Source organism: Prunus mume, linkage group LG1 (assembly GCF_029339155.1).
Source record: "Prunus mume cultivar Tortuosa linkage group LG1, ASM2933915v1, whole genome shotgun sequence".
NCBI lineage: Eukaryota > Viridiplantae > Streptophyta > Magnoliopsida > Rosales > Rosaceae > Prunus > Prunus mume.
This window is the reverse complement of record NC_142698.1, coordinates 23728576-23752110: the sequence shown is the minus strand read 5'-3', so window position 1 is coordinate 23752110 and position 23535 is coordinate 23728576. Positions and strand designations below refer to the sequence as shown.

The window sequence follows — 23535 nt, the reverse complement described above, 5'->3', positions numbered from 1 at the left end:
GCATATATTACCTATATATAGTACAAATGAATTTAATAGGATGGATGGTCTGAAAATGTCAGCTCTTGCTGGATTTTCTTGTATAAATTTGTACCCTGACAATTCTCACCAAAACACCTGCCAAGTATTAATTCGTTTTCCTCCTCAGTCTTCAGACTTCACATGCAGAAACATAAAAGATGAAGAATAGAGTCATCATAATAAATCAAAACCAGACAAAGTTATGGCAGGTTTGTACAATGGGCCATGGATTGCTACCGGCTAACTCTGACAAGGCTCTTTTTCGGACTGGGCCTTAATTTAAATGAATTTTTCATATTGATCAATGGGCTTGAACGAGTGATTAACTTTGTATTAACTTTACCAATTGCTTAACGTTCAAACATTCTGTTTGTATGAATATGATATATACTTTTTATTTTTATAAGTTGAGTGAGTGTAAGATGAACTCTATATTAAAAAGAAACACGAGTATTTTGTTCTTGTTGATACAAACGATATTTTACTTTAATATAATTTAAGGAGAGGGAGATTCGAATTTAGGTGCATAGTGAGGAGCATATCTGCTCTAGCTAACTTGATTAAGCTCATGTTGCACTTTGATATCATAATCTGTTGTAAAAGAAAATTTGCAAGAAAATCATTTTAGACTTTTCTTTTTCTGTTTTATTTTTATATTAAGTAGATAGTTAAAAAGAAAAAAGCTAGGAAAGTGAATTTGGGCGATTAAAGGGAATATCAGCAACCTCACAAAAAAGAAATTATGATAAAAATGGTCAACCAAACAACAAAGTGAACTTCATGCCCCTTATTAACGCATGTCCATACCCCTTTTAGCCTTCTCTCTCTCTCTCTCTCTCTCTCTCTGCAACATTTGCATGGTTAGGGTTTTCAGCTACTCTTTTGCATGGTTAGGGAATTCCCAGTTTACCATCCCCCGGCTGCCGAGACCCGCGGTTGGGATGGTAGTTCCAATGGCTTTCATCCGGCAGCATCCGTGAAAGCTCAAGTTGGCAACGAGTCCATAGATTTCAACTTCGTTTACCCGCCAGCTTTAATTTCCTGTGGAAAGTATCGACCGATACCCACCTTAGGCTTCTTTTTGGGTGATAACCCTATGAAAAATCCCTTCACACTTTTGTTGTTAGAGGTCTCATTCATCATCCTCACCACTCGTGTCCTCCGCTTCCTTCTCAAGCCTCTCAAACAACCCAGAATTGTCTCAGAAGTCATTGTAAGTTCCTCTTCTTCTCATAATATACATGTATACGTCATTTTCTATCGAGAGATCTCTCAAATAAGATACACATAATATATATATATATATATATAAGTTCAATCCTAATTGGTTTGTGTGAATTATAGTTTTGATTATATCTATAATTGACTTAATTAGCTTCGTTAAATTAGGGTGGCATGGTCATTGGACCATCGATTTTAGGTCGCAGCGAGAAATTTACCTCGATTATGTTCCCAGTAGATAACCAATTTCTAGTGAGAAATATTGGAGCAATGGGGTTCACCTATTATTTTTTTCTGGCCGGAGTGAAAATGGACCTTTCTCTAGTGAGAAAAACAAGCAAGAAACAATTGTACATTGCAATTGCTGGGGTGGCCCTCCCTTGCACATTCATATCAATTGTGGCATTCAGCTTGCGCAAGTCCATGGACAAAGAACTAGCAAGACTTTCTTCCATTGGATTCATATGCACTGGCTTGGCTCTACCATTGTTTCCTGTGCTCCACTCCATCCTAAAAGAGCTAAACCTTCTAAGCTCAGAGATCGGACGGCTGGGATTGTCCATAGCAGTGATCAGTGATGCCATGGGAGTTGGTGTCATGGTTATATTTGAGGCAGCTAAGCAAGGTGAGGGCAAAGCCTTGGCTGTGGTTTGGTACTTAATTTCTCTGGTTGTTTTTGTGGTCTTAACTGTGTTTGTGATCAGAAGAGCATTGTCTAGAGTTGTTGAGATAACCCCGGATGGGAAACCAGTGGACCAGGCCTATGTTATGGCAATTTTGTTGGGGGTTTTGATCATGGGGTTTTTGGCTGACATGTTTGGAATTGCCATTGCAAACGGTGCATTTTGGTTAGGGTTGGCAATACCAGATGGGCCTCCACTTGGATCAACACTTGTGGAGAGGAGTGAGACTGTTATACTGGAAGTTTTGATGCCATTTTCATTTGCATTTGTTGGGCTTTATGTGGATGTGAATGCCATGAGCTCTGCTGGTTGGTCAGGCTTGGGTCCTTTGTTTGCAATCACTATGACAGGCTATGTGTCCAAATTTCTTGGAACCCTAATCACTTCTGCCTTCTTTGAGTTGCCAATCAGAGATGGTGTTGTGCTCAGCTTCATCATGATCCTAAGAGGGCAGGTGGAGATAGTGGTTTTCCTCCATTGGATGGACAAAAAGGTAACATCCTTAGCATATCATAAATGGTTGAAGAGCCACATGCCATCCATTTTTTTCTTATTTTCTCTGATAATCGAACCAATCAAATGATCAAATTTACATAAAACTGAATGGATAAATGTGATACATATAACATTAATTGGTGTGGTACATGTAAATAAAAAGTTATTAGGAAGCATAAGAAAGAAAATACCAAAGGAATTATATTTTTTAATTATATTAGCTGATCACATGATGTGACAGTTGAAGTGTACTTATTACATCAATTATTATGACAAATTATTAATTAACACATCAAACGCTACAACTTTGAAAAAAAAAGGGGGATTTCTCTAGCTAGCATTACATGCAAAAAAAATGGGTATGGATTCTCCACTAATTTAATCTTCTTTATGCTCAATATGATTTGTTTATGTTTATTCTGAACTCATTTTCTGCTGGTTGGTTGTTTTGTATGAACATACATACATACATACATACATACATACATACAGATAATAGAAGTTCCTGGATTCACATTGATGGTGCTAGCAATCACTTCATGGACTGCAATAGCCACACCCTTTATCAGCATCCTCTATGACCCAACAAGGCCATACCAGGTCCACAAAAGAAGAACCATTCAGCACACACCTCCTGAAGACTCAGAACTTCGCATACTCCTATGCATATATGATGAAGACAGCACAGCTGCCCTCATCAACCTTCTTGAAATCTCAAACCCCACTCTAAGCACTCCTTTTGTGATCTTCGCTCTCCGCCTCATCGACCTTGTTGGCCGTGCTTCTCCTGTCTTGATAGACCATGAAAAGCAAGAAGATCATGATTCAAAGTATGCAGTCAGCCACACAATTCACAATGCCTTGAAGAACTACCAAGAAAGCAAAGGTGAGTGTATTGAGATCCATCCCTTCACAGCTATAGTGCCAAATAGAACAATGTACCAAGACATTTGTGATCTGGCTCTTGTCAAGAAGGCTACACTTATTATATTGCCTTTTCACAAGGAGTGTTTGGACACTCTTGGAGGGAAATTGACAGAACTTGTGAGGCTTGGGGTTAGATCTGTCAATTCAAATGTGTTAAACCATGCACCTTGCTCAGTCGGTGTTCTTGTTGACAAGGGTCATGTTAGGCATACCTACATGGCATTCAGGAACAATGTGCTACATTTTGCTGTGCTGTTTTTGGGAGGGGCAGATGCTAGAGAGGCATTGTGTTATGCAGATAGAATGGCTGGGAATTTAAATGTGTCTCTAACCGTGATTCGGTTCCTGTCGCATAATTCTGAAGGTGATGATGAGATGGAGAAGAAAATGGATGATGGGGTGGTGACATGGTTTTGGGTTAAGAATGAGAGGAATGAGAGGGTGAGTTATAGAGAAGTGGTGGTGAGGAATGGAGAAGAGACAATAGCAGCCATTCAAGCAGTGAGTGATGACAACAACAACTATGATGTTTGGATTGTTGGGAGAAAACAGGGGATCAATCCTGTTCTTCTAGAAGGACTATCAAATTGGAGTGAAAATGATGAATTGGGTATAATTGGGGACTTTGTTTCCTCTTATGATTTTGGTGGTACTGCTTCTGTGCTAGTGGTACAACAGCAAGTTTTGAGAGGGCAAGGGGCAGATAGTACAAGTCGGTCAAGTGGAGGGTTTCCATGTAACCCTATTCAGAAGGTGAAGGATGTGGTAAATCCATGGTGTAGGTTACTAGGGTTTGGTATCTCATAAACCAGAAGATGGTGCACATAGCTAGCTAGCTCAATCAAAGCTTTGAAAATGGCCTATGAAAAAAGAGAAATAGGGACATTCAAACCAGCTGATGTAGAATAGAACCTAGGGGAGTCCATAAGTAGACTTCACATGTAATTACATGTATACTTCCATGTGTATTGTAACAAATATTGTACTCAATTTGTGTACATACATACATACATAGTGATTCTACTTCAACTCAAAACATAGCTCTTGTCCTTTTTTTTTATTTTTATTTTTATTTTTTATAAAGAGAGATTGGAGATATCCAAATGACATATTTATACATAGTATAGTTTTTTTTAAGGCCTTTCCTATTGAGAGAGGCAATAATATACTAAACTCACACACATTACACGGATGCTAGGACTCGAACTTCGGACCTTTTCTTGGAGAGCAATTACTCCAAATCACTACACTAGTGGGTCATACATAGCATTAATTGAATTTTTTATTAGGGGTGGCAATTTCGGACACGACTCGAAACCTGCATGAGAAATTAGCGGGTTCAAACCGCACGATAAAAAAAGGATCAATTTCGGGTCAACCCGTTCTGACCCGTTTAATAAACGGGTGAATTTTGAGTCAACCCACTAACCCGCTATAATACATGTCTAACCCGTTTATTAAACGGGTCGTGTCAACCCGTGTAATACACGCTAACCCGCTAAAAAATGAAGAGAAATGGAGATTTCATCACACACACAAGGGGTTTCAAACCCATACCACCCTCATTTCTCTCAAACATCTTATTCACCATGCTACAAACAACTTTGTGATTTTATGATATGCCTTTTGATATTTATAATATATATTTTTTCTTTTCCATCTCTCTTCTTTTCTTTTTTTTTCTTTCTACTTTCTCATCTTTTTTTTTCTCTCTCTCTTTTCCTTTCCTCTCCTCTTCTCTCCTTTTTTTCTTTCTTTCTTTTCCTTCTCTTTAGTTTTCTGTCATCTCTCTTTTTTCTTTCTTTCTTTCCTTCAATCTTTTCTCCTCTCTCTCTCTCTCTCTCTCTCTCTCTATTTTTTTTCTCTTTCTTTTCCTTCTCTCTTCTCTCCTCTCCTGTCTCTATTTTTTTTTCTTTCTTTTCCTTATATTTTCTCTACTCTCTCTGTTTTTTTTTATTTAAATTTTTTCAATTGTGAGTTTCGTAACATGCATGTTATTATTTATGAACTCATTACACGACTCGAAACCCGCACGATAAAAGACAACCCGAACCGGACACGACACGTTTATTAAATGGTTTGGGTTCGGGTTGAGCATTCTTGACACATTTATTATCCCGACACGATACGAACCCAACACGACATGACCCATTGTCATCCCTATTTTTGATGATGTTTCAAGTACATAAAATGACAATGTGGACAACTTGAGTCTGTATGTATTAAAAAAAAACACACAGATTCAAAATTGGAAAAACCATCCCCAAACGATGATGGGTGATCTGATCAAATTTGAGTGAGTTTTCTTTTGTATTTGGTACAAGTGTTTGGGTGGATTTTGAAGCCCAACTATAAAATTGTTTGGAGCTCAGTGAAGTCCAAGCCCAAATCTCACTTCCTTTCCACGGTTCCCCTTCTTCACTCTCTGCAATGTCCTCAATTGTTGTGCAGCAAAACCCACCTCCCTTCTCTCGCCGATAGTCTTGCTGATACCGTTCCTTTTTATGTTTAGTTTGAAACGTTTCGAGAATCGAGCGAGTACCCAAATCGTTAATTTCATACGAGGCGAGGAAATTGTAGCTGAACCATTCTCGTTAAGTTCCAAATTAAGCTGACCAACAAAAGTTTTACTCATGCTGGTCAAGCTTTCTTGATTGAAAGTCATTGTAACGATTTTTCATCACCAGAATTTGCGAAAGGAGACACCTTTGACATCAATTTGCAGCAATGGACGATGACGTTTCCAACCCAATGCGCCGAATGTCGAGTCGAACTCGCAAGGTTGCTTCAAAAATGACTGCTGCTCTTCAGAGTAGTGACAACCGCACGCAGGTTTTGTTTTTTTGTTTTGGATATTGGTTTTTGTTTATGTGACTTTGCATAAGTTTATTGGAGTTGATGGGTTATGTTGGCTGATGTTTTAGGCTGCTCTTGCTCGGCTTGAAGCTTTAGAAAATGATAATGCGGGTTTGGAGATGGTAGAGGCTAACGACGACGATGAAGCTTCTCTTGATGATGATGACCAAGGTCCAATTCTCGAATTCTTTACCCTCTCTCTCTTATTGGTCTGTTTTTCCTATGCAATGAGATTTTAGACCTGTTGCTTTTGCATCCAGAACTGAAGGCCATTAAGATTTTAGTTGATGGGTGATGCTTATTTGCTGTGGTGTTTAATGTGGGTATAAAAATTGTGTGCAACAATCAGAATCAACAAAGGGAGAGATTCCTCTCTCTCTCTCTCTCTCTCTCTCTCTCTCTCTCTCCCTCTCGAAGTTATTTCAGTAATTGGTCTATCAAAGGCAATTGTAGGTAGTCTCAGTGGGATTTTGTTTCCAGTCAAGTTTTGTTTGAGCTAAAAACTACACATTCATGAAATTTCTTATGCAATTTTCGATGGACTGAAGAAAAGACAAATAACAGTTTCAACTGCTGCTGCAGTGTATATACAAAAGAAGCACGCTAAGGGCACCAAGCGCAAAACTCGGCAGGCAAAAGCTCTTGAGGCCAGGAAGGCCCCAAGAACATTCCTTGAGCTTGTACATGAGGTAATAGGGAAAATGCTGCCTGTATTCTTTTTACAATTTAAATAACATTTATGATGTCTTTCTTTACATGATTTTTCCCACCAAAACAGGCAAATCTGGACTCTTTGCCTCCTCATGTTCCTTCCTATCTGAAGGCAGCAGTGGGACCTCCAAGCTCTACCTCCCGCCGCCACTTCTGCACTGTGTGTGGTTCTGCTGCCAACTATACATGTGTGAGGTGTGGGGTGCGCTTTTGTTCGTCTCGTTGCCAGAATATACATAATGATACTCGTTGTCTGAAATTTGTTGCCTGATTGGTGAGTGGCTTGAACCAACAAAAAATTGTAATTTTAGTGAAATTAGATGCTAGCACATTACGATATGCTCTATTACCATTCACTATGTGTTGTTACTGTAATTTTGTTTCTATATTCTTTTTGGATTTAGTTTCCTTGAGAAGTAGGTGCACCATCAGTTACCCAAACATTTTTGTTAAAGCAAATGATCCCAAAAAGAAAGAAGGAAAACCCATGTTTTTCCAGTTGTGGTTAATTGAGTTTTCTCCCCTGCAGCCAAGAAATTGCATCTCCTTACCAAAAACTATTTCCTTCCTCATATCATGTGCAGGTTTTTGACAAATGGCTACCCCTTTTAGCAAGGTCTTTCCTGGTTTTCTTTATTGTTTGGTTATTAGATGACCATGGAAGATAAGTCAACTTGGTTATGATCTTATGTTAGGTGTTGAATTTACCACAAGAGTTGCATTAGTTTATCTCCAGAACAGTTTTATTTAGACTGCATCCCTTTGGGGCAGTTAGCACCATCTCACTACATGTAACCTAGATTGATCTCATGTGAGGTTCCTTCATATTTTGAGCTATCAACTCATCATCCAAAGCTAGAATGAAGAAGATACGCAATATGTTTCAAATATGATATCCTTTTCCATGATTTTGAAAACCAATCATAACATGAAAAATAAGCTGCTTGGTGTAGCTCTGTCCAACTCTGGACTTGCTACTGCAGAAGCAATCACAATAGAAACTACCTGACAAATTCAACCTAACCAATGCATATTAATCTAAGGATGCAAAGATAAAAGCAAATCTTGCAATTGCAATCATGAAATCCAACTAGTAGTGTGTTGTTCTGGTGATAACTTAACACCGGGGTAGATCTGCTGGAGGAGGTATCACAGACTGCGACGGTCCCTTTCCGTTCTCGACTAGAAAAGCCATTGACAAGCCCAAGGCGAGATGTGAATCTAGGTGACAGTGCATCAGCCAGACACCTATTTGGATTAACAATTAAAAGAAAACATCAAAATAGTGAATCTTTACTTTGTCGTAAAAGAAGAAAGCTTTATCGTATGAAATTAGAATGTCACCTGGATTGTCAGCCACAAATCGAATAGCTACCCATCCGCCCGGAGATGTTCCGATGGTATTCCTCTGTGGTGGGTCAACGAGGTTGAATTTGGCTGGATCTGTCCTTGGGTTGAAGTTGCCAAATCCTGATCCAATCACATAGAAATGGTACCCATGAAGATGCATAGGATGGTCCTCAGTTGTCACAATACTGGTGTCCTGCAACACTATCTGAACATTAGAGCCATACTTCAACTTGTAGAGCTTGGTTCCGCGTCTAGGCATCCATAGCCCCCGGGGCACATTGCCGGTATAATCGAATTGCACAAGAGGAACAGGTGGAAAGTCTGTGGTGAAGACACCAGGTACACCATTGTAGTAGGCTTGCATTAAGGAGTTAGTTCTAGGGAACACAAAGGAGACATTGTTCATGCTAGCTGCAAAGCGGGTGTTGTTTGGACCTTGACACCGGGGGCTGTTAGGAACTGTGCAATTGTTCAGTCCTAAACCCACAATGAAAAACAGGTTCTCATCAATCTGCGTAGGGACTTTGACCTGGGAAGGGCTCTTTATCTGAGCAGTAAAAGCAGTCGCGGTAGCTGTATCGTTGAAGGCTGGTAGTAATGGCAAGGCTGGTGGTGGAGATTGACCTTTCTTTGAACTGCAAGCAGCAGACTTGTATTCAAGGATAGCAGTGGTGGTGGTGTTGTCGAAGGGTGCATTCTGGGCAGTCTCATAGACACGTGCCGCCACGTAGTAGTGAGCAGGGGGCTGATCAGCAGTAAGCAGAACATCTGTCGTCTGGCCAGGTCCCATCATAAGAACTCTGGTTGTGAAAGGTTTGGTGTAGGATGCATCAGCACTCACAACAGTCAATCTGTGGTTGGCAATGCTAAAGAACAGTTCTTGATTGAGTGCAGAGTTGATGATTCTTAGAAGAATCGACTCGCCTGAGTCGACTGGAATTCTCACGGTTTCTGCATTGTTATCCAAATTGTTATATCAAACCACACTTGATGTCACAATCAAATGAAGAACACAATATACGTCAGAGGCATTATAGCAAACCTTGTTTGGAGCATCTATAAAGATCACCAGGCTGACCATTAATGGTGTATGCATCAGAGGCATTGGGTGCTCCTCCTGTGAAAGCCGCCAGCTTCTGGACATCGAGGGGGTTTCGATCAAACCACTCTCCTGCATATACATACAAGAGTTGTTAAAAACGCTACAAATGATTGAGGAGAAAACTTAAGAGGCCAGCAAGTGAATGAAAGTGTTCTTCTCTGTTTTTACCAAGAAGCAAGGGAACTTCTCTCTTGGGCATTGAGAAAGGGTATGGAGAACCCAATTTAGGGTAGATTATGAGGGCTCCATAAACAGTGGCTCGAAGCCATCTGCTGTGAGCATGCCACCACAAAGTGCCTTCTTGGTCTTGGATTGTGAAGCGGTATGTGTAAGTGGCTCCTGGCTGAATTGGGCACTGTGTGATGTATTCAGGTCCATCTGCCCATGGATTTCTTAGCTGCCTCAGTCCATGCCTGAAGGATACATGAACAATAATTAGGAACAAGATTATAAATTTTTTTCTTTTTAATACAAGCGATAGTCTAATAAACTACAAGGGGAGGGGGATTTCTCACACACACTGTCAAGGTGCCATGGGGTTAGAACATGAGACCACTGGTCTGCAAGTCAAGGCTCTTTTCTATTGGGCTAGACCTCGTTGGCGACCAAGATTATAATTATAAGCACTATGATGATGATTGTTTAGTTGCAAACATTAATATTCACAATAATTTACAACAAATTTTTAAGACTCAAAATTGTTTATGTATATGATGAATACCAGTGGATGGTGACATTGTATCTTGCAGCATTTGTAACTTTGATGACAAGAGAATCTCCGTTTCTGACTTCCAAATTTGGTCCTGGGAACTGACCATTGACTGTGATAGTGTTGTGGGTTCTGCACAGCCTCCTCACTGGCTTTGCTTGAACCTATTTCATTCCACACAAAAAAAGTTAAAGAAAAATGCTTATAATTTTGAACCAAGTCCATTTTACTCTCTTACAATAAAAAGAAGTGCATGGTGAATGAAAAAAAAAACATACAACAAATTCATGGTAGTGAGTTTCTGCAGCTGAGAAAGAAGCGAAGAAAGCTAGGAAGGCAAGAAGGCCAAGGAGGAGGCAAGAGCACAATCGCTTGAGAGTCAAGTTGGAAGTCTTCATTGCTCTCTCAGCTCCTTGTTGAATGGAACTTGTGGAAGTTTGTGTGAGTGAGATGGTCATAAGAGAGCACCTATTTATATATTTCTGGATTAAGCGGGAAAGGGAAAAACAGTAGTGATTTCTTTTATTCTTTTATTTTGGAGACGTTGTCCATGTAAATTTGGTTTCGGGTCAACAGGGACACTTAGGATTTTGAGACATATTAGTCTAACCATAAAGGGGATTTGGTGCACCCACTATACCCCCTCTAATCTCACTGTTAAACAAATGGAGATTATATGCCCGAGTACCATGTGAGAGGCAACTAATACTCACACTTCTTTTACATCTAAAATTGTGACTTTTCAAAGGGTCATTAGAATTCTAGTGCCTTGAGTTCTGCTTTACTTGATATGAGCAATCTATGATTAGGATGTTGCTCTCTATCGACACTCACTCATAATATATTATATTATCAAACTCTCAATTTAGACTATACACTTAAATTGATAGCAATAATATAATATACGAGATTGTCGGATAACATAACATTTTCCCTTTATGGCAAGTAAAAGAAGTGTGAGTGGACCAAGCCATTTGTTCATCATCTATCGTGCCTTGTGGACCAAGCCATTTTTAAGGGTTTGATGTTCACTTTCTAAATTGAGTCATTCCCTCATATCTTGGGCTATTTTTTCTTACATTTTTGAAAACCTATAAATTACATATAGGACAGTTAGAGGGGGGGTTGAATTTTGGTTTGGTTGGTAGAACAAGGAAAAGGAATATATATTTCTGCTTTATTTGACTACTTTTCCGTTATAAAATAAAATGACACAACAAACATCCACCGAAGGTCATGGACATGACAAGGTTGTTCCCTCCCAGTACAATACACTCATCAGCTTCACCATCTTCACTGAGAATCTCAACCCCCAATCCAAACCCTAGTCTTTCTAAAATTATGTATTAAAATTGAAAACCGTTAGTTAACCAGTAAGTGAAGTAGATCATCACACCTGTGAACAGACTCATCAAGCTGAAAATTACTTGTTGGTTTGTCAATATGTTTAGTATTGTTTAAACATCAATCAAGGCACTAATTAGCATGATGGGCAGTTTATCTTCTGCATTTATTTAATATTTGAAATGAAGCAGGTTTGACGGGTCTACGATTGGGTATTTTCCATCGTAAGCTGAGGATCAATGGGTTCTTAAGGCCAATTAGGTAGCCTGCCAACTGACTTCTGGGTAATGAAATCATGTCAGACAGTTATGATTCCTAACCTTGAAACTTGGATTATGACATGGGAGCTAGTTTGGAAGTGCTTTTGGAGCAGCGAAAAACGCTTCTAAATGGGTGAAAGTGCTTCGGTCTTTTAAAAATGGTGTTTGACAAAAATTGCAATAGCGCTTTGGGTGAGATCCAAAAGCACTTGGAGTGGTTTTGGATAGGGATGGAAAAAATCCCCGTGGGGCGGCTCCCTGTCGAGTCCCAGACCCTAGCAGGGGAGATTTGAGGTGAAACAAATATCACGGGGATCCCGAACTTGAAAAATTCATGATGGGCATGGGGAGGGATGGTATTGGAGTCCCCATCCCCGAACTCAACCTGAAAATATATATGTTTATATTTAAATAAATAAATAAATAATTACAATATTTATGTTTAACCCTAAGTTAACCTCCCTCTCCTAATTCTTCTTAATTTTCTCCAGAATTTCATATTGATGTGATTTTGAATATTTGAGTTGAACTTTATAGTTAATTTGGATGTGTTGAATGATAATTTAATTTGAAACTTAATGTTAAAATGCATGATAAATAATTTTTTATGCAAAAAAAAAAATTCAGAGATTTGGGGCGGGTATGAGGGATAGTCCCCCGATGGGGATGGGAACGGAATTTCAAATCTATTAAAAGGGGATGGGTTAGGGGACGGAGGCGGGGATAGAGATCGGAGACGGGGATGATATTGTCATACTCTGCCCCTACCCAACCTGTGCCATTCCTAGTTTTGGAAGAAGCACTTGAGAGGTGCTTCTTCTTAAAAGTGTTGTAGGACAAAAACACGGGAAGCACTTGGTTCCCTTTGATGAAACTTTTAAAATACCGAAAATACCTATATTTATTTTGTAACATCCCACATCGACCAACGGAGAGGGGGTGATGTGTCTTATATTTACATGCCTACCTCCATCTTGCACGAGGCCTTTTGGGAGCTTTAAGCTAGTTGGGGCTAGAGCAATCTCGAATAGGTGACCCAGGAAGTTGCTCGTGACTTCGAAATAAACCGTGAGGGCGCGGACAATATCGTATAGCTAATCCGGGATGTGACAATTTGGTATCAAGCCACTATCTTTGTGTGCGAGTGTGCCGAGGACATCGCTCCTAAGGAGGTGGATTGTAACATCCCACATCGACCAGGAGATGGGAGATGTGCTTATATGTACATGCGCTATCTTGCACGAATGAAATCCTGGATGTGACAATATGTGTATATATATATAAAACAAACAGCAAATAATTTCAATTCCAACGGCAACTCAATGGCGCTTTGACAAGTGGCGCTTATGGAAGACAAGATGGCAGCAGCAAAAAAAAAAGGTTGGGGGCCATGGAGGAATCTTTGCACATGGGGGCTGTTTGACATGAAAGTGGGCTCCACGAAAAAATTTGGGTCTGGACAATACTTGGACCCATATTTGGGTCCAAATTTTCTTGAGTTGGGAAAGGTTTGGGGGGATATTTTGGGTTTGAGTCCAATGGTTGGAGATGGCCTAATAACCCCAAATTAACCACATCATCACCAAAATGGAGACTTTCTTCTTACTCACCAGACAATGCCTTCTACCCAAAAAGGTATCCACTAACTAGATAATTCAGACTTTTCAAACTCAATGAAATGCAATTCATCAGCATCATCTTCTATAATCTTTTCACCTAGCCTTTCTGAAACACGATTTCCCTTCCTATCTTCTTATGTGTGGTTAATTCGTTTTTTATTTTCAAAAAATGATTAAAAATTATACTTGGTGAAGTTCATACCTTTTTAAGTCGTGTTTTTATTTTAAGATCCTGTGAATTTTTATTTCCTATGTTTATTATAATATTTTGGGATTCTTTAAATTTTTTTATAAGTACTTTTAAAAGCGCTTTCACTGTGTCAGCCAAACACTCAACAAAATATCAAAAGCGTCTTTATGTAGTGTAAAAACACTTATAAATGTGACATTCAAACGATAAACTGCTTCTTTGTAGGAGCGCTTAGGTCATAAGAGCTACTGGCATAAGCACTTCAAAAATAAGCACACCCAAAAGAGCCCTAAAATACTTAGTGACCGAAAAATTATTTAACCCTAAAATCATTGAATAACTTTATAGGTAAGATCTAACGATGGCTGACCACAAATTTTCCCGAGAACCCAAGAACTCTACTCTGCTCAACTACATTTCACATTCAAATTTTGACTTGATAAAAGATAAAATATCAGACAATGCAAAATTGAATTAGCCACAAAAATGGGATGATACATTGTCAAAAAATTTATGCCTAAAAATACAAAGTTACAAGCCTGTGCAACTCTCTCACAACATATTGAGGAACAAGAAAAGAAAAACTACAATTGCCCAACAAAAAAATTACAGCAAAACTGCTAACAGACCAGCATTCAACCACAACCACCAACGTCTGCCCAAAATGGCAAAGGAAAAATCCCCAGATAATGGGAGACAGGAAAAAAAAAATTACTAACAAAATAAACTTCAATCTCCTTCAGTCTCTGGCCATGCTGAATCACAACAAAATCGGACAGGGCCCAAGGTTGAACCAGCACATGAAACTTCAAAATCACTTCATGATCATTCTTCAGACTTGAGCTATCTGATGTTTCAATGCCTGCAACAACTTTAATTTTGATTCACAAATCCGAAGAAACTCAGACAATACTGTACACTTCCCAGTTACTATCTTCCGTCCGACATCAACAGAACTCCAAGACTTTAATGCTTGGGAAATTCTATCACCAAGCTCTGTACCATCTTTGGATGACATAAAAGTTTCTATTATCTGGAATACCTGCCCAGGGCCCTCATTCTGTCCTTTCTTCTGCAAAGCAGAAAGTAAAGTCTCCAAATTTTCATCCTCTGGCCTGTTGATCTGTTCTCTTAACCATTTCATAACTTTTTCCACAGAATCACATAGAGACTGGACTGAATCACGTAAATGAGACAGACTGGACTGATCTGCAACACCAGTCTTCTTCTTCTTCTTTCCAGCTGGAAGCCATGACCGAAAGCAAGATTGAATTACAAGACCATGCCAGGCCAAGGGTTCTGTAATCAACTGCACCAAAACTGGGAGATCAACACAGGGAGAGCTAATTAGAGTCTCCATGGAGCTAACTTTCGCTGAAACATACTTCTCCAGCAGAGAATCCACACAGCGCCATGCTTGAGACAGATCTCCCTCTCCATTTGCCATCCCAATTTCATGGGAACTCAAGTTCCATGCATTCAGAAACACAGAAAAATTTATCCAGTCAATCAAGTCCAAACCAAAGACCTGCAACAAAAGTTGATTTTACATTAACATAATCCAAGTTGTCTGATACTTGAGTCGATTAATGGGTCAGCTTTTGAACTTAAAAGATTTCTTTTAGAGTAAATCTTTTGATTACAACTTCAGTTCTTCCAAACTCTAAGGTAGAATAAGGCATTTACAATACTATGTGCAAGTTTTACATTTATAAAAATAAAAATAAGAATTATAGTCCTAGATAGAACTGAATCGATTCATTCACAGTCGTACAGGTTAAGAAACAGCTCCAGTACCCACACAAGTATGAGTTTGTTCACTACTTCATACAAATTAAGACAAGTACTGAAAGCAATTGTTTTGTCTTCATGAACCACAGTGTGGCGTATCAAACAAGGCTTGTGAAGGCTCATATGAAGAAGAGAATGATGCCCAAAATTAGCATAGAATAAAAGTGGTGCTGCAATACTACCTCAAAAGACTTTAGGCCACTTGAGACCCCAAAAACCACTTCTATTGCATCGCTTAATGAGAATCCCAACATTTTTGCATAGCACTCAAGCAAAAGCTTCAGTTCTGAGGGGACTTTAGGGTCAGATCTTGTTCCATTCACCTCGAGATTTTCCTTGAGTGAAGCTGAAGCGCTTTGTATGGACAGATAAATCATCCGAGGAAGAAGAGATTTCCTTTCAATAACCCTCCGTACATTTGCTTCCCTTTCTTTCATCTAAATTTGAAACCAGCAAAATACAATTTTAAATTACATGAGGCAATTACAAAATTAGATAAGTAGTGTTATTAATATAGAGTAACTTTATGGAACCAAGTTCACCAAATATAATATGCATATTACAATCATACAAGACAGAATTTCATACCGTTTTCTCTCTTGGACAATAAGATATTCCTTCAAATGGGCCTGAGACCATAGATAAATTTTTAACTTAGTTCTAGAAACTATCATAAGAGGAGAAAACAAGAACACAATAACATAAATTAAAGTAGAAGAATTTCAATCAGATAGAATATAATGCTCTACTCTTCATATAGGTTGAACAAGTATCTGACATGAGAATTTAAGATTGGGGAAACCATAATTACTCGGATCTTGATTAGGCATAGATCAACAAACACACACTTCCTCCACTCTTCATATAGGTTGAACAAGTATCTGACATGAGAATTTATGATTGGGGAAACAATAATTACTCGGATGTTGATTAGGCATAGACCAACAAACACACACTTCTACAAGGAAGAATCCTAAACTTTGTTCTTATAAGATAAACTGCATGCAATACTAACCTAAAAGATAGTTTCTTTCTGATGTTGGCGCCCACCATGGACGGGACTGCAAATCTTCATTGAATGTCAAAGATTTGGATCCAATCTCATTAGAGAGTTCAACAAAGTGACTTCCGCATTTCAAGCTTTCAAGAACAGTCTAAAAGAAACAAAATAACATAAACCTGTTATCTATCATAACGAAGCACAGGCACTCCATGCAAAAGTTGCCAACATACATTACCTCTTCATCTTCAATGTTATCTGCATTCTGCTTTAACAGTAGAATGGGTGCTTCAACCCTCGCCATTAGATACTGATTAGAGTGTTGCAACCGTTCTTTAAACTGGACAAATTCAATTACCTGGAAAAAAATATTACCCTTGGTTTTGAGAATCAAAATTTTAGTCTCAATATTAAATACAAGGTACCAAGACCATCACTCCCCTCCCTTTGAATATGCAAGACACTTAAAATGCCTGAAATCTTATGCAATTGCACAAAAGATGGAGCTGAGTTTTAGTGACCACATTTTTAAGTAGGGACTTGATTATCAATACGGAAAGAAAATGTCAAGAGAGAGAGAGAGGGAGAGTTTCCTCCAAAACTTCGAGAAGGTAAGAAATCAACAAAGGAAAATATGCACGGTTAATCTTATACATTGTCCAGCATATATATATAGATTGGTAAAGCATATTAAGTCATGATGTAGATATTTAAAGAATACACATAAACTCAACTTCAAATACAACCTGGAGTCTTATTTAAAAAACATTGCAACCTGGAGTCATGTAAGTTGTGATATTAAGAACAAGGAGCAGGTATGAAATGAAGATATGCATGCTGAAAAATATGTTGTGTACTTTTGAGTAATTTCTATGCCGATAGGCAAGAAATGTAAGGTCTGCAGATTCTCTTAAGTGGTCATCCATAAACTTGAGATAATCCTTTAGCAGATTATTTAGATCCGTCCAAAGAGGAGACATCAACATCTGGGGTAAAATATGGTGTGAAACAGTTTCCATCAAGATATTTTTCACATCCAGTGATTTAAACCTAAACAGGGAAAGAAAAAAGGAGTAAGGCATAGACTAAAATGTAGTAAATACAACATAAAAAATAAAGCCCAGTCATGGCCACTAATAAATTCTAAGGATAAATTAATAATTATTTACCATTCATATGCTATTGAAAGGGCACCTAAGTGAGAATACAAGTGCAGCAACAAGATCTTGTACTGCCATACATATCTGCCAAACAAACCAGATTAAAAAAATGTTATACAAACAAATATATAAAGATTCCTTAAAATAATAAATATAGAGATCAGACTGAAAGCTAAAATTCTAATACAATGGAGCTCAAAAATTAAAAAATATCTAAAACACTAACAAATTATTTCCTAATGGACCAATCACCTAAAAGTTTATCTATGAATACAAAACCATGCACAATTCCATTAACACGGAAGAAGTTCTATAGCAAAGTATCATTATTAGTTATGCACATGAAACCATGAAGCAAATAAAATTGCACTAAGGCTCCATTTGTTCAACTGGAAATTGGAGGCTTTGTAGCCATACATATTGCTACCATAGTGATGAGGATGTTCTATGTTATAATAGAAGGAAAAAAGATAACATAATATACTTAATGCAATGGACTGTAACATAGAGTTTAATGCTAATAAAAATAACAACGACAAAAGTCCTCACCTTCGAATGGTCACGCCAAACTCCAACACCATAATTGCCTCAACAAAGTAACCGAAATTCTTAGTACGCCAGAATAACTATACCAAAAACCAATAATAGTCAGACCAACCTCAATTAAAATATATCTATGAATTGGGAAGTAAACATGTACACCCTCAAAATTGGTTTTAGTTCAACAAAGTCAGGAAAAAATGCACACTCAACACAAAAGAATAAGCTTGTACATTATATACCTGAATCAACACATTGCATGCCATTGACAGCAGCTCCTCCCCATGCATGCTCTCTTGTGAATCCAAGTCCTTCGAAAGTGGAAGGTTTTTGCAATACATCTCCACCATCTGCACAGCAGATCCCTCAAGTTCTGAGGAAGAATGGCTAAAGTTAATACTCTATGACTCAAATGGATAACTCAATAACAGAATTCTTATTGTCGAACACAAAGTTAAAACAATCAGTCGAGTATACCAAACTGAAGACAAAATTAAGAAATTACCAGGGGAAATGAAAATTCAATTGAAAAATATTGAACATGAAATAGAATTGACGAAATAGGACACCAAAATGAAAACTCAACACCAGCAACCAGGTTTATCAACGTTCATGACTAGGAGTTATTACGTGTCACCTAGTTACCCTATTCGGCATCTGTAAGTTGCCATATATCAAAGGCATTAGTCTTTCTCTTATGCTAAGGAAAAAATCACTTAAAGAAAAATTAGGAGATAAAATCTACAGAGACCAGAAAGTCCTCAATGGAAGACCAAGAAACAGCGAAACTGGCATCGACTAGAGTATGAAACCAAAATGGACTTGAACGGAGAATATGACTCTCATAATCCTGAAAAGGCCATTCCATTCCTCTCCCTCCACAAATACTTCCCAGCATTGCAATATTATGATGCCCACCAAAACCACCCAGCCAACAGCCAAGAAGAGCCACAACTGACTTGGGCATCAACAAACAATTGAAAAACAAAAATTGGGACTCGCTAACAGAACAGTGCAAGCAGAGATGATCTACTGTTTCATCACTGCCTTTAGACAAACAACGCCAATCCAAAATAATTATGATATTCTTAGTGCCTCTGAAGATTATGAGTTGTTCAAATCTTCCCAAAAAAAGGCATCCCACAACAATCATCCGCTTGTAAAGGGCTTTACAACGCCAAACGGACCCCATGGAAAGCCTACACCCTGCCCTCCTCTAAGAGTAGGCATTAAGATTTAACGTCAAACTTACAACTACAATTCATCAACCATCCATCCTATCTGCTGCATCTCTTCTAACCTTAACAGATTAAAGCAAATCCATTAGAGACGTCTCTGACAACAATTCTCTCTTGCACAGCTCTCGCAAAAATAAGACACCATTTAATGTGCCTACAACACCATGTCATATAATCTGCAATCTGTGCACCCACAATTATGTGCGATATGAAATTTTGGGAAAAAGAACCCTCAGAGGAGACGACTCCAAGAAAATCAAGTTAGAGGAATAATCCACCCCTTCCATATATTAGAGGTATTTTCTAAGCAAATGCCATAAGGTGCAGTTGAAGAAATACAACAGATGCAAAATCAAGCGACACACCACCCACAGGAAGCTTGAACATGTTTCCAATCAATTCTTGAATTTTAAAGAGTGTTATTGACTGCCCAAGCACTTTTGTTGGCTCAGTTGAAAGGGAGCCAGAGCTTTCCTTTAACTTCCCCAGGAGTTCTGCCTTCTTATCAGGGGTTAAGACTTCAAGAAACATCTCAACATCAGAAGTGAAGCAGGCCAAGTGACCAAACCTGTTTTGGAAATAAATCAAATGGCAAAAATGAATCAGCAGTGTATGTGCATGATTTTCTAAAATAGACGAACAAATTGTTACAATAAGCAAAAGTACATATCACGATAAACCAGCCTAGTTTTGAAAACAAAATGACTGCAGTATTATAAATCATATAATTAAGTTAATGATTTGTGTAAAGTGCATCAACTCGACCATTCTAACGGCCACAATGAACAACACAAGGAAAGCATATAAGTAAGTTGGGCAATTCCAAGTGAAAACTATGGAGAATATAGGAAAGCTGTAATATACCTGACAAAGTATTGGATTAGAGCATCTAAAAACTTATCATCGTCCCCCTTGCCATGTAAGTGCCTCCTCCTTTCAATTTCAATATTTGCCAAGTATGGACACCTTACAAAGTTATCGCCAATGTTTTCTAGTAACTTTAGTACAAATTCCGATGCATTTGACATACGAGAATCAAACTGCATTTCAATTTGCAATAATCAAATTCTGTACAAAAGATTGCAGCAAAGTTCCGCTAGAAATATGCATATCAGACAACGAAAACACAGAGGTAAACATGCACCAGTGCCATTTAACTGTTTATTAGCAGATCCAACACAAAAACCAAAAAAACAAAACACAAAAAGAAGCATAATTTGTACCATTTCGTCTGCCAAGCTTGAAATCTTGCACTCAACAAATTTCGGAGGATGAATTGGATTAATGTTGTCCTTATTACACCAATTGCTGTCATCCTCCAGCAAACAGCCTAAGTAATGTAGGAAACACTCCCAATCATCAGGACTGCCAGATGAAAGAAACAATATTAAAGTTCAAAATCAGTAAATGAAAATAAAGTGACCAGAAAGAGAAAAACATCATATCAAAGCCCTGGATAATCACATAGGCAACATATGAAGGCATGCAAAAAAGATTCCACAATCATACCATAATTCTAGGATCTTTTGAAATATGATGGCAGCAGCAGCGTAGTCACCTGCCCGAGCAATAAGCCTCCCCTGTCAACTTAAAGTCAAAGTGGACAAGTTGGTAAGAAAAGCAAACAAGTGAAAGATCCATTCCAGCTAGTAGCTACAAGATTTAAAAGTTTTGACCGACAAAAGAATCTCAAACAGAGTAAATGGGTTATATGCAATCCTATACAGTGACTCATAGGTGTATCGTGGGACACAACATCATGGGAAAGTAAGACTATCAAAACTTCTAAAAGCTATAATGTAGGCTTCTTTTGTATTTGAAGGAGTTATTTCTTTACAGTAAACTAATAATTCAGCTATTCATCACCTCATTAAACTAGCTAAATCTTATCAAAAGCTAAACCTGTAAGGCATTCCAATTTTCACAAGCATTGAATTATTTTAAATTCATGCTAATTCTATGCAAGTTCAACATACTTTTCTATGACAAAAGTGTCACTCTAGTAACTGAAATATGAAAATTTTCTGCATAAAACTCGTTTCCTATAGAACTCTTCATTGAAAATAAACAAAGAATAAGGAAATAAAATATATATGTTTCGATAGCAGTTTCAACATTAGCAAACAATAATACGACTAATACTTATTGCATCAAACGAACAGCATGCTTCTGAAAGCCCTCTTCCAGTACAAGTTATCACTCAAATTGAGTTTTATACATTTATATGTGTTTTTTTTGGCACATAAACATGTTTTTTTTTTAATCTCATTACAATTCTTTTCCTAAATGAAATTTTCTTTTTTAAAAAAAGGGCAAGGGCATGTGGAAACATTTGTAGATACATACTCCATAGACAGTTAGATTCAAATTTGAGAAATAGATAATCATTAATGTCCAGCATTAAGAAATGAAAGCGTTAGAAAGTACCTGTATTCGTAGCTTATCAACTTCAACCATCAGAAGTGACCCTAATTTTCCAGAAAGAATTTCCAAAGCATCCCCATATTTGGCTTGTTGTTCCAATATGGAAACATAGACCATAAGAGCTGAAGCAAATTACAAGCTTTTAGTGCAGAAATAAACAGCGTCCAATGAAAGAAAATTTATATTCGAGATAGGCAATGATAAATAGTGAGAAAAAAGCCAAAAAAACACAACAATGTATACCTTCAGGCTCATGCAAGCTATGGGAGGCAACATGCTTCTTAATTAAACCTTCAGCTAAGACTAAAAGCTTCTCTCCACCATTACCACAAAAGACCTAACAGAATTTGAAGCCATGTAATATCAGCAAGTGTATAACATGTTTTTCCCTTATTGTTCTCCCATTTGTTCAAACAAGAATCAACACGAAGCACACATGATGAGAATTCCAGTAGAAAATGGCCGTAGTCTTAAAGGGAACAAACCAAATTATGGCCCTTGTTTGAAAGATTTGTCCCGTGAGAATTCTTTCTCCAATACACAAAAATAAGGGCGCAAAGAAAGCCGGTGTTACCTGTAACTGGATGCTACACACTGCCCATAGCAAGAACCTTTCCTCTCCAACAAGTTTGTACATTTTTATAGCTGTCTGCCATAGATACAATAAAATAAAAATATATATACCATCAAATCATACAAAAACAATAGGCACGGAGACACAGATTTTCGCATAAAAGAATAGACAAAGCAACCTGTTGCTGTTTTACGAATGAGTATTCACGAACATAGCAGTTGAAAAGCCCCATCATGAGCTCCAAATTGTTGGCAAATCTCCCGCACGCATATTCGTAACAGCTCGTAGCCATGTCCACTGGTTACAAAGAAAACAATAAGGCATTTGGCAATGTGTGCGTTCTGTTCTTGCTACAAGACGCTACAAAGATTTATATATATGTATATACTGACAATGATCGAGCCGTTGGAAAACGATTTGCAATGTGCTTAGAGTGAGATCGTCCATCAAAACGGAGTCGTTTGAGTGCAGAAGCTCCTTGGCATTGAGGCAAACAGCAAATGCTTCGTCGGATTTCCCCATCCTTTCCAAGATGAGAGCTTTAAGCGCCTAGGAAACATTTAAAAGCGAAAGAACAGAACACGCCAACTAAGTCAGCGGTTTATGGCAGAGCAAAAGGCAAAACGACGGCGGATTAAGGCATTTACCAGACAGTAGGGCGAATTGGGATGCTTGGAGAGGAGCGTGGAGACGTGCTTGAGAGCGTTCTTGAATTGGCGAGAATCGATGGCGTCCCAAATGGGTCGGACCCGCCGCTCCGGAATTCCACCAGCCAACCCGAACTTGGACGCCATTTGAGAGGTCTGGTTTTTAAGGGTTAGCGAGGCTCGTCGATTACGAAGTGTGTCGAGTTTCTGTTAGTTTGGTTCGAGATCACTTGCGCTACTTGAAGCTTCGGAAAGCCACGATAATGAGGAAGAAGCAACTGAAGTAAAGAAGTGGAAAAAAGAAAACCTAATCTGAGTGTTTGGATGCGGTGTTAATCAAATCTCCGATTAGAAAGTGATCCGGACCCTGCACCTCATCCGAGTACAGGTTTACAAAGACTCCGTTTGGACGTTTGGGTTGATAAAAATGTATTGTGGATATTCCAATTGAGTCACGCATCCTCAAATAATTCTTATATATAATATATTTTAATAAAAGGGGGAACTTAATGTATAATATAGATCAATACAGATAATGTTACTTGTAATAGAATGTTGTAATACTATGCAATTGATTCCTTCAATGACTCTTCCAATAAAGTGGAGACGGATTATACTAGAATAAATGATTATTATCATTTATCTAACATTTGAAATGAATAAAGTAAATGAC

At 38.2% G+C, this 23535-nt stretch overlaps 4 protein-coding genes across 5 annotated transcripts; 2 read left to right on the top strand and 2 right to left on the bottom strand.

Annotated features, from left to right (window-relative positions):
* Window positions 1-674: 674 nt before the first annotated feature.
* On the top strand, window positions 675-4302 carry CHX24 (cation/H+ exchanger 24). The gene is made up of 3 exons (XM_008239058.3): window positions 675-1234; window positions 1411-2418; window positions 2913-4302. The coding sequence occupies exons 1-3, from the start codon at window positions 908-910 to the stop codon at window positions 4152-4154; spliced, it is 2577 nt and encodes an 858-aa protein (XP_008237280.2). The 5' UTR covers window positions 675-907; the 3' UTR covers window positions 4155-4302.
* A 1427-nt stretch (window positions 4303-5729) lies between these two features.
* On the top strand, window positions 5730-7330 carry SEF (HIT-type Zinc finger family protein). The gene is made up of 4 exons (XM_008234022.3): window positions 5730-6179; window positions 6272-6374; window positions 6786-6892; window positions 6982-7330. Exons 1-4 carry the CDS (start codon window positions 6075-6077, stop codon window positions 7183-7185), a joined length of 519 nt encoding a protein of 172 aa, XP_008232244.2. The 5' UTR covers window positions 5730-6074; the 3' UTR covers window positions 7186-7330.
* A 463-nt stretch (window positions 7331-7793) lies between these two features.
* On the bottom strand, window positions 7794-10525 carry LAC3 (laccase 3). Its single transcript, XM_008233923.2, has 6 exons — window positions 10354-10525; window positions 10088-10239; window positions 9535-9779; window positions 9307-9435; window positions 8259-9215; window positions 7794-8162 (listed from the first exon to the last, which is right to left on the bottom strand). Exons 1-6 carry the CDS (start codon window positions 10471-10473, stop codon window positions 8032-8034), a joined length of 1734 nt encoding a protein of 577 aa, XP_008232145.2. The 5' UTR covers window positions 10474-10525; the 3' UTR covers window positions 7794-8031.
* A 3417-nt stretch (window positions 10526-13942) lies between these two features.
* Window positions 13943-23306, bottom strand: LOC103331189 (Tetratricopeptide repeat (TPR)-like superfamily protein). 2 transcript variants are annotated; one of them, XM_008233828.3, is made up of 19 exons: window positions 22863-23306; window positions 22608-22764; window positions 22394-22512; window positions 22216-22290; window positions 21885-21978; window positions 21645-21763; window positions 20727-20797; window positions 20441-20582; window positions 20082-20257; window positions 19583-19785; window positions 18222-18352; window positions 17989-18065; window positions 17449-17523; window positions 17137-17329; window positions 16518-16637; window positions 16295-16433; window positions 15868-15908; window positions 15462-15716; window positions 13943-15016 (listed from the first exon to the last, which is right to left on the bottom strand). In XM_008233828.3, exons 1-19 carry the CDS (start codon window positions 23007-23009, stop codon window positions 14321-14323), a joined length of 3030 nt encoding a protein of 1009 aa, XP_008232050.2. In that variant the 5' UTR covers window positions 23010-23306; the 3' UTR covers window positions 13943-14320. The 2 variants fall into 2 exon arrangements, with proteins under 2 accessions (XP_008232050.2, XP_088901819.1); XM_089045693.1 differs by lacking the exons at window positions 22608-22764; window positions 22863-23306 and having other exon boundaries at window positions 22216-22286; window positions 22394-22494.
* Window positions 23307-23535: the final 229 nt, after the last annotated feature.

Coding starts and splice junctions, on each gene's coding strand:
- CHX24 (XM_008239058.3), top strand. CDS start 908: ATGGTTAGGGAATTCCCAGTTTACCATCCCCCGGCTGCCGAGACCCGC. Junction 1,235..1,410: donor GAATTGTCTCAGAAGTCATT/GTAAGTTCCTCT, acceptor TCGTTAAATTAG/GGTGGCATGGTCATTGGACC. Junction 2,419..2,912: donor TCCATTGGATGGACAAAAAG/GTAACATCCTTA, acceptor ACATACATACAG/ATAATAGAAGTTCCTGGATT.
- SEF (XM_008234022.3), top strand. CDS start 6,075: ATGGACGATGACGTTTCCAACCCAATGCGCCGAATGTCGAGTCGAACT. Junction 6,180..6,271: donor GTAGTGACAACCGCACGCAG/GTTTTGTTTTTT, acceptor CTGATGTTTTAG/GCTGCTCTTGCTCGGCTTGA. Junction 6,893..6,981: donor TCCTTGAGCTTGTACATGAG/GTAATAGGGAAA, acceptor CCACCAAAACAG/GCAAATCTGGACTCTTTGCC.
- LAC3 (XM_008233923.2), bottom strand. CDS start 10,473: ATGAAGACTTCCAACTTGACTCTCAAGCGATTGTGCTCTTGCCTCCTC. Junction 9,436..9,534: donor AGAAGTTCCCTTGCTTCTTG/GTAAAAACAGAG, acceptor ATGTATATGCAG/GAGAGTGGTTTGATCGAAAC. Junction 8,163..8,258: donor ATTTGTGGCTGACAATCCAG/GTGACATTCTAA, acceptor TAATCCAAATAG/GTGTCTGGCTGATGCACTGT.
- LOC103331189 (XM_008233828.3), bottom strand. CDS start 23,009: ATGGCGTCCAAGTTCGGGTTGGCTGGTGGAATTCCGGAGCGGCGGGTC. Junction 18,066..18,221: donor CATGCAATGTGTTGATTCAG/GTATATAATGTA, acceptor TTTTTGGTATAG/TTATTCTGGCGTACTAAGAA. Junction 15,909..16,294: donor AGAAAGAAACTATCTTTTAG/GTTAGTATTGCA, acceptor CTATGGTCTCAG/GCCCATTTGAAGGAATATCT.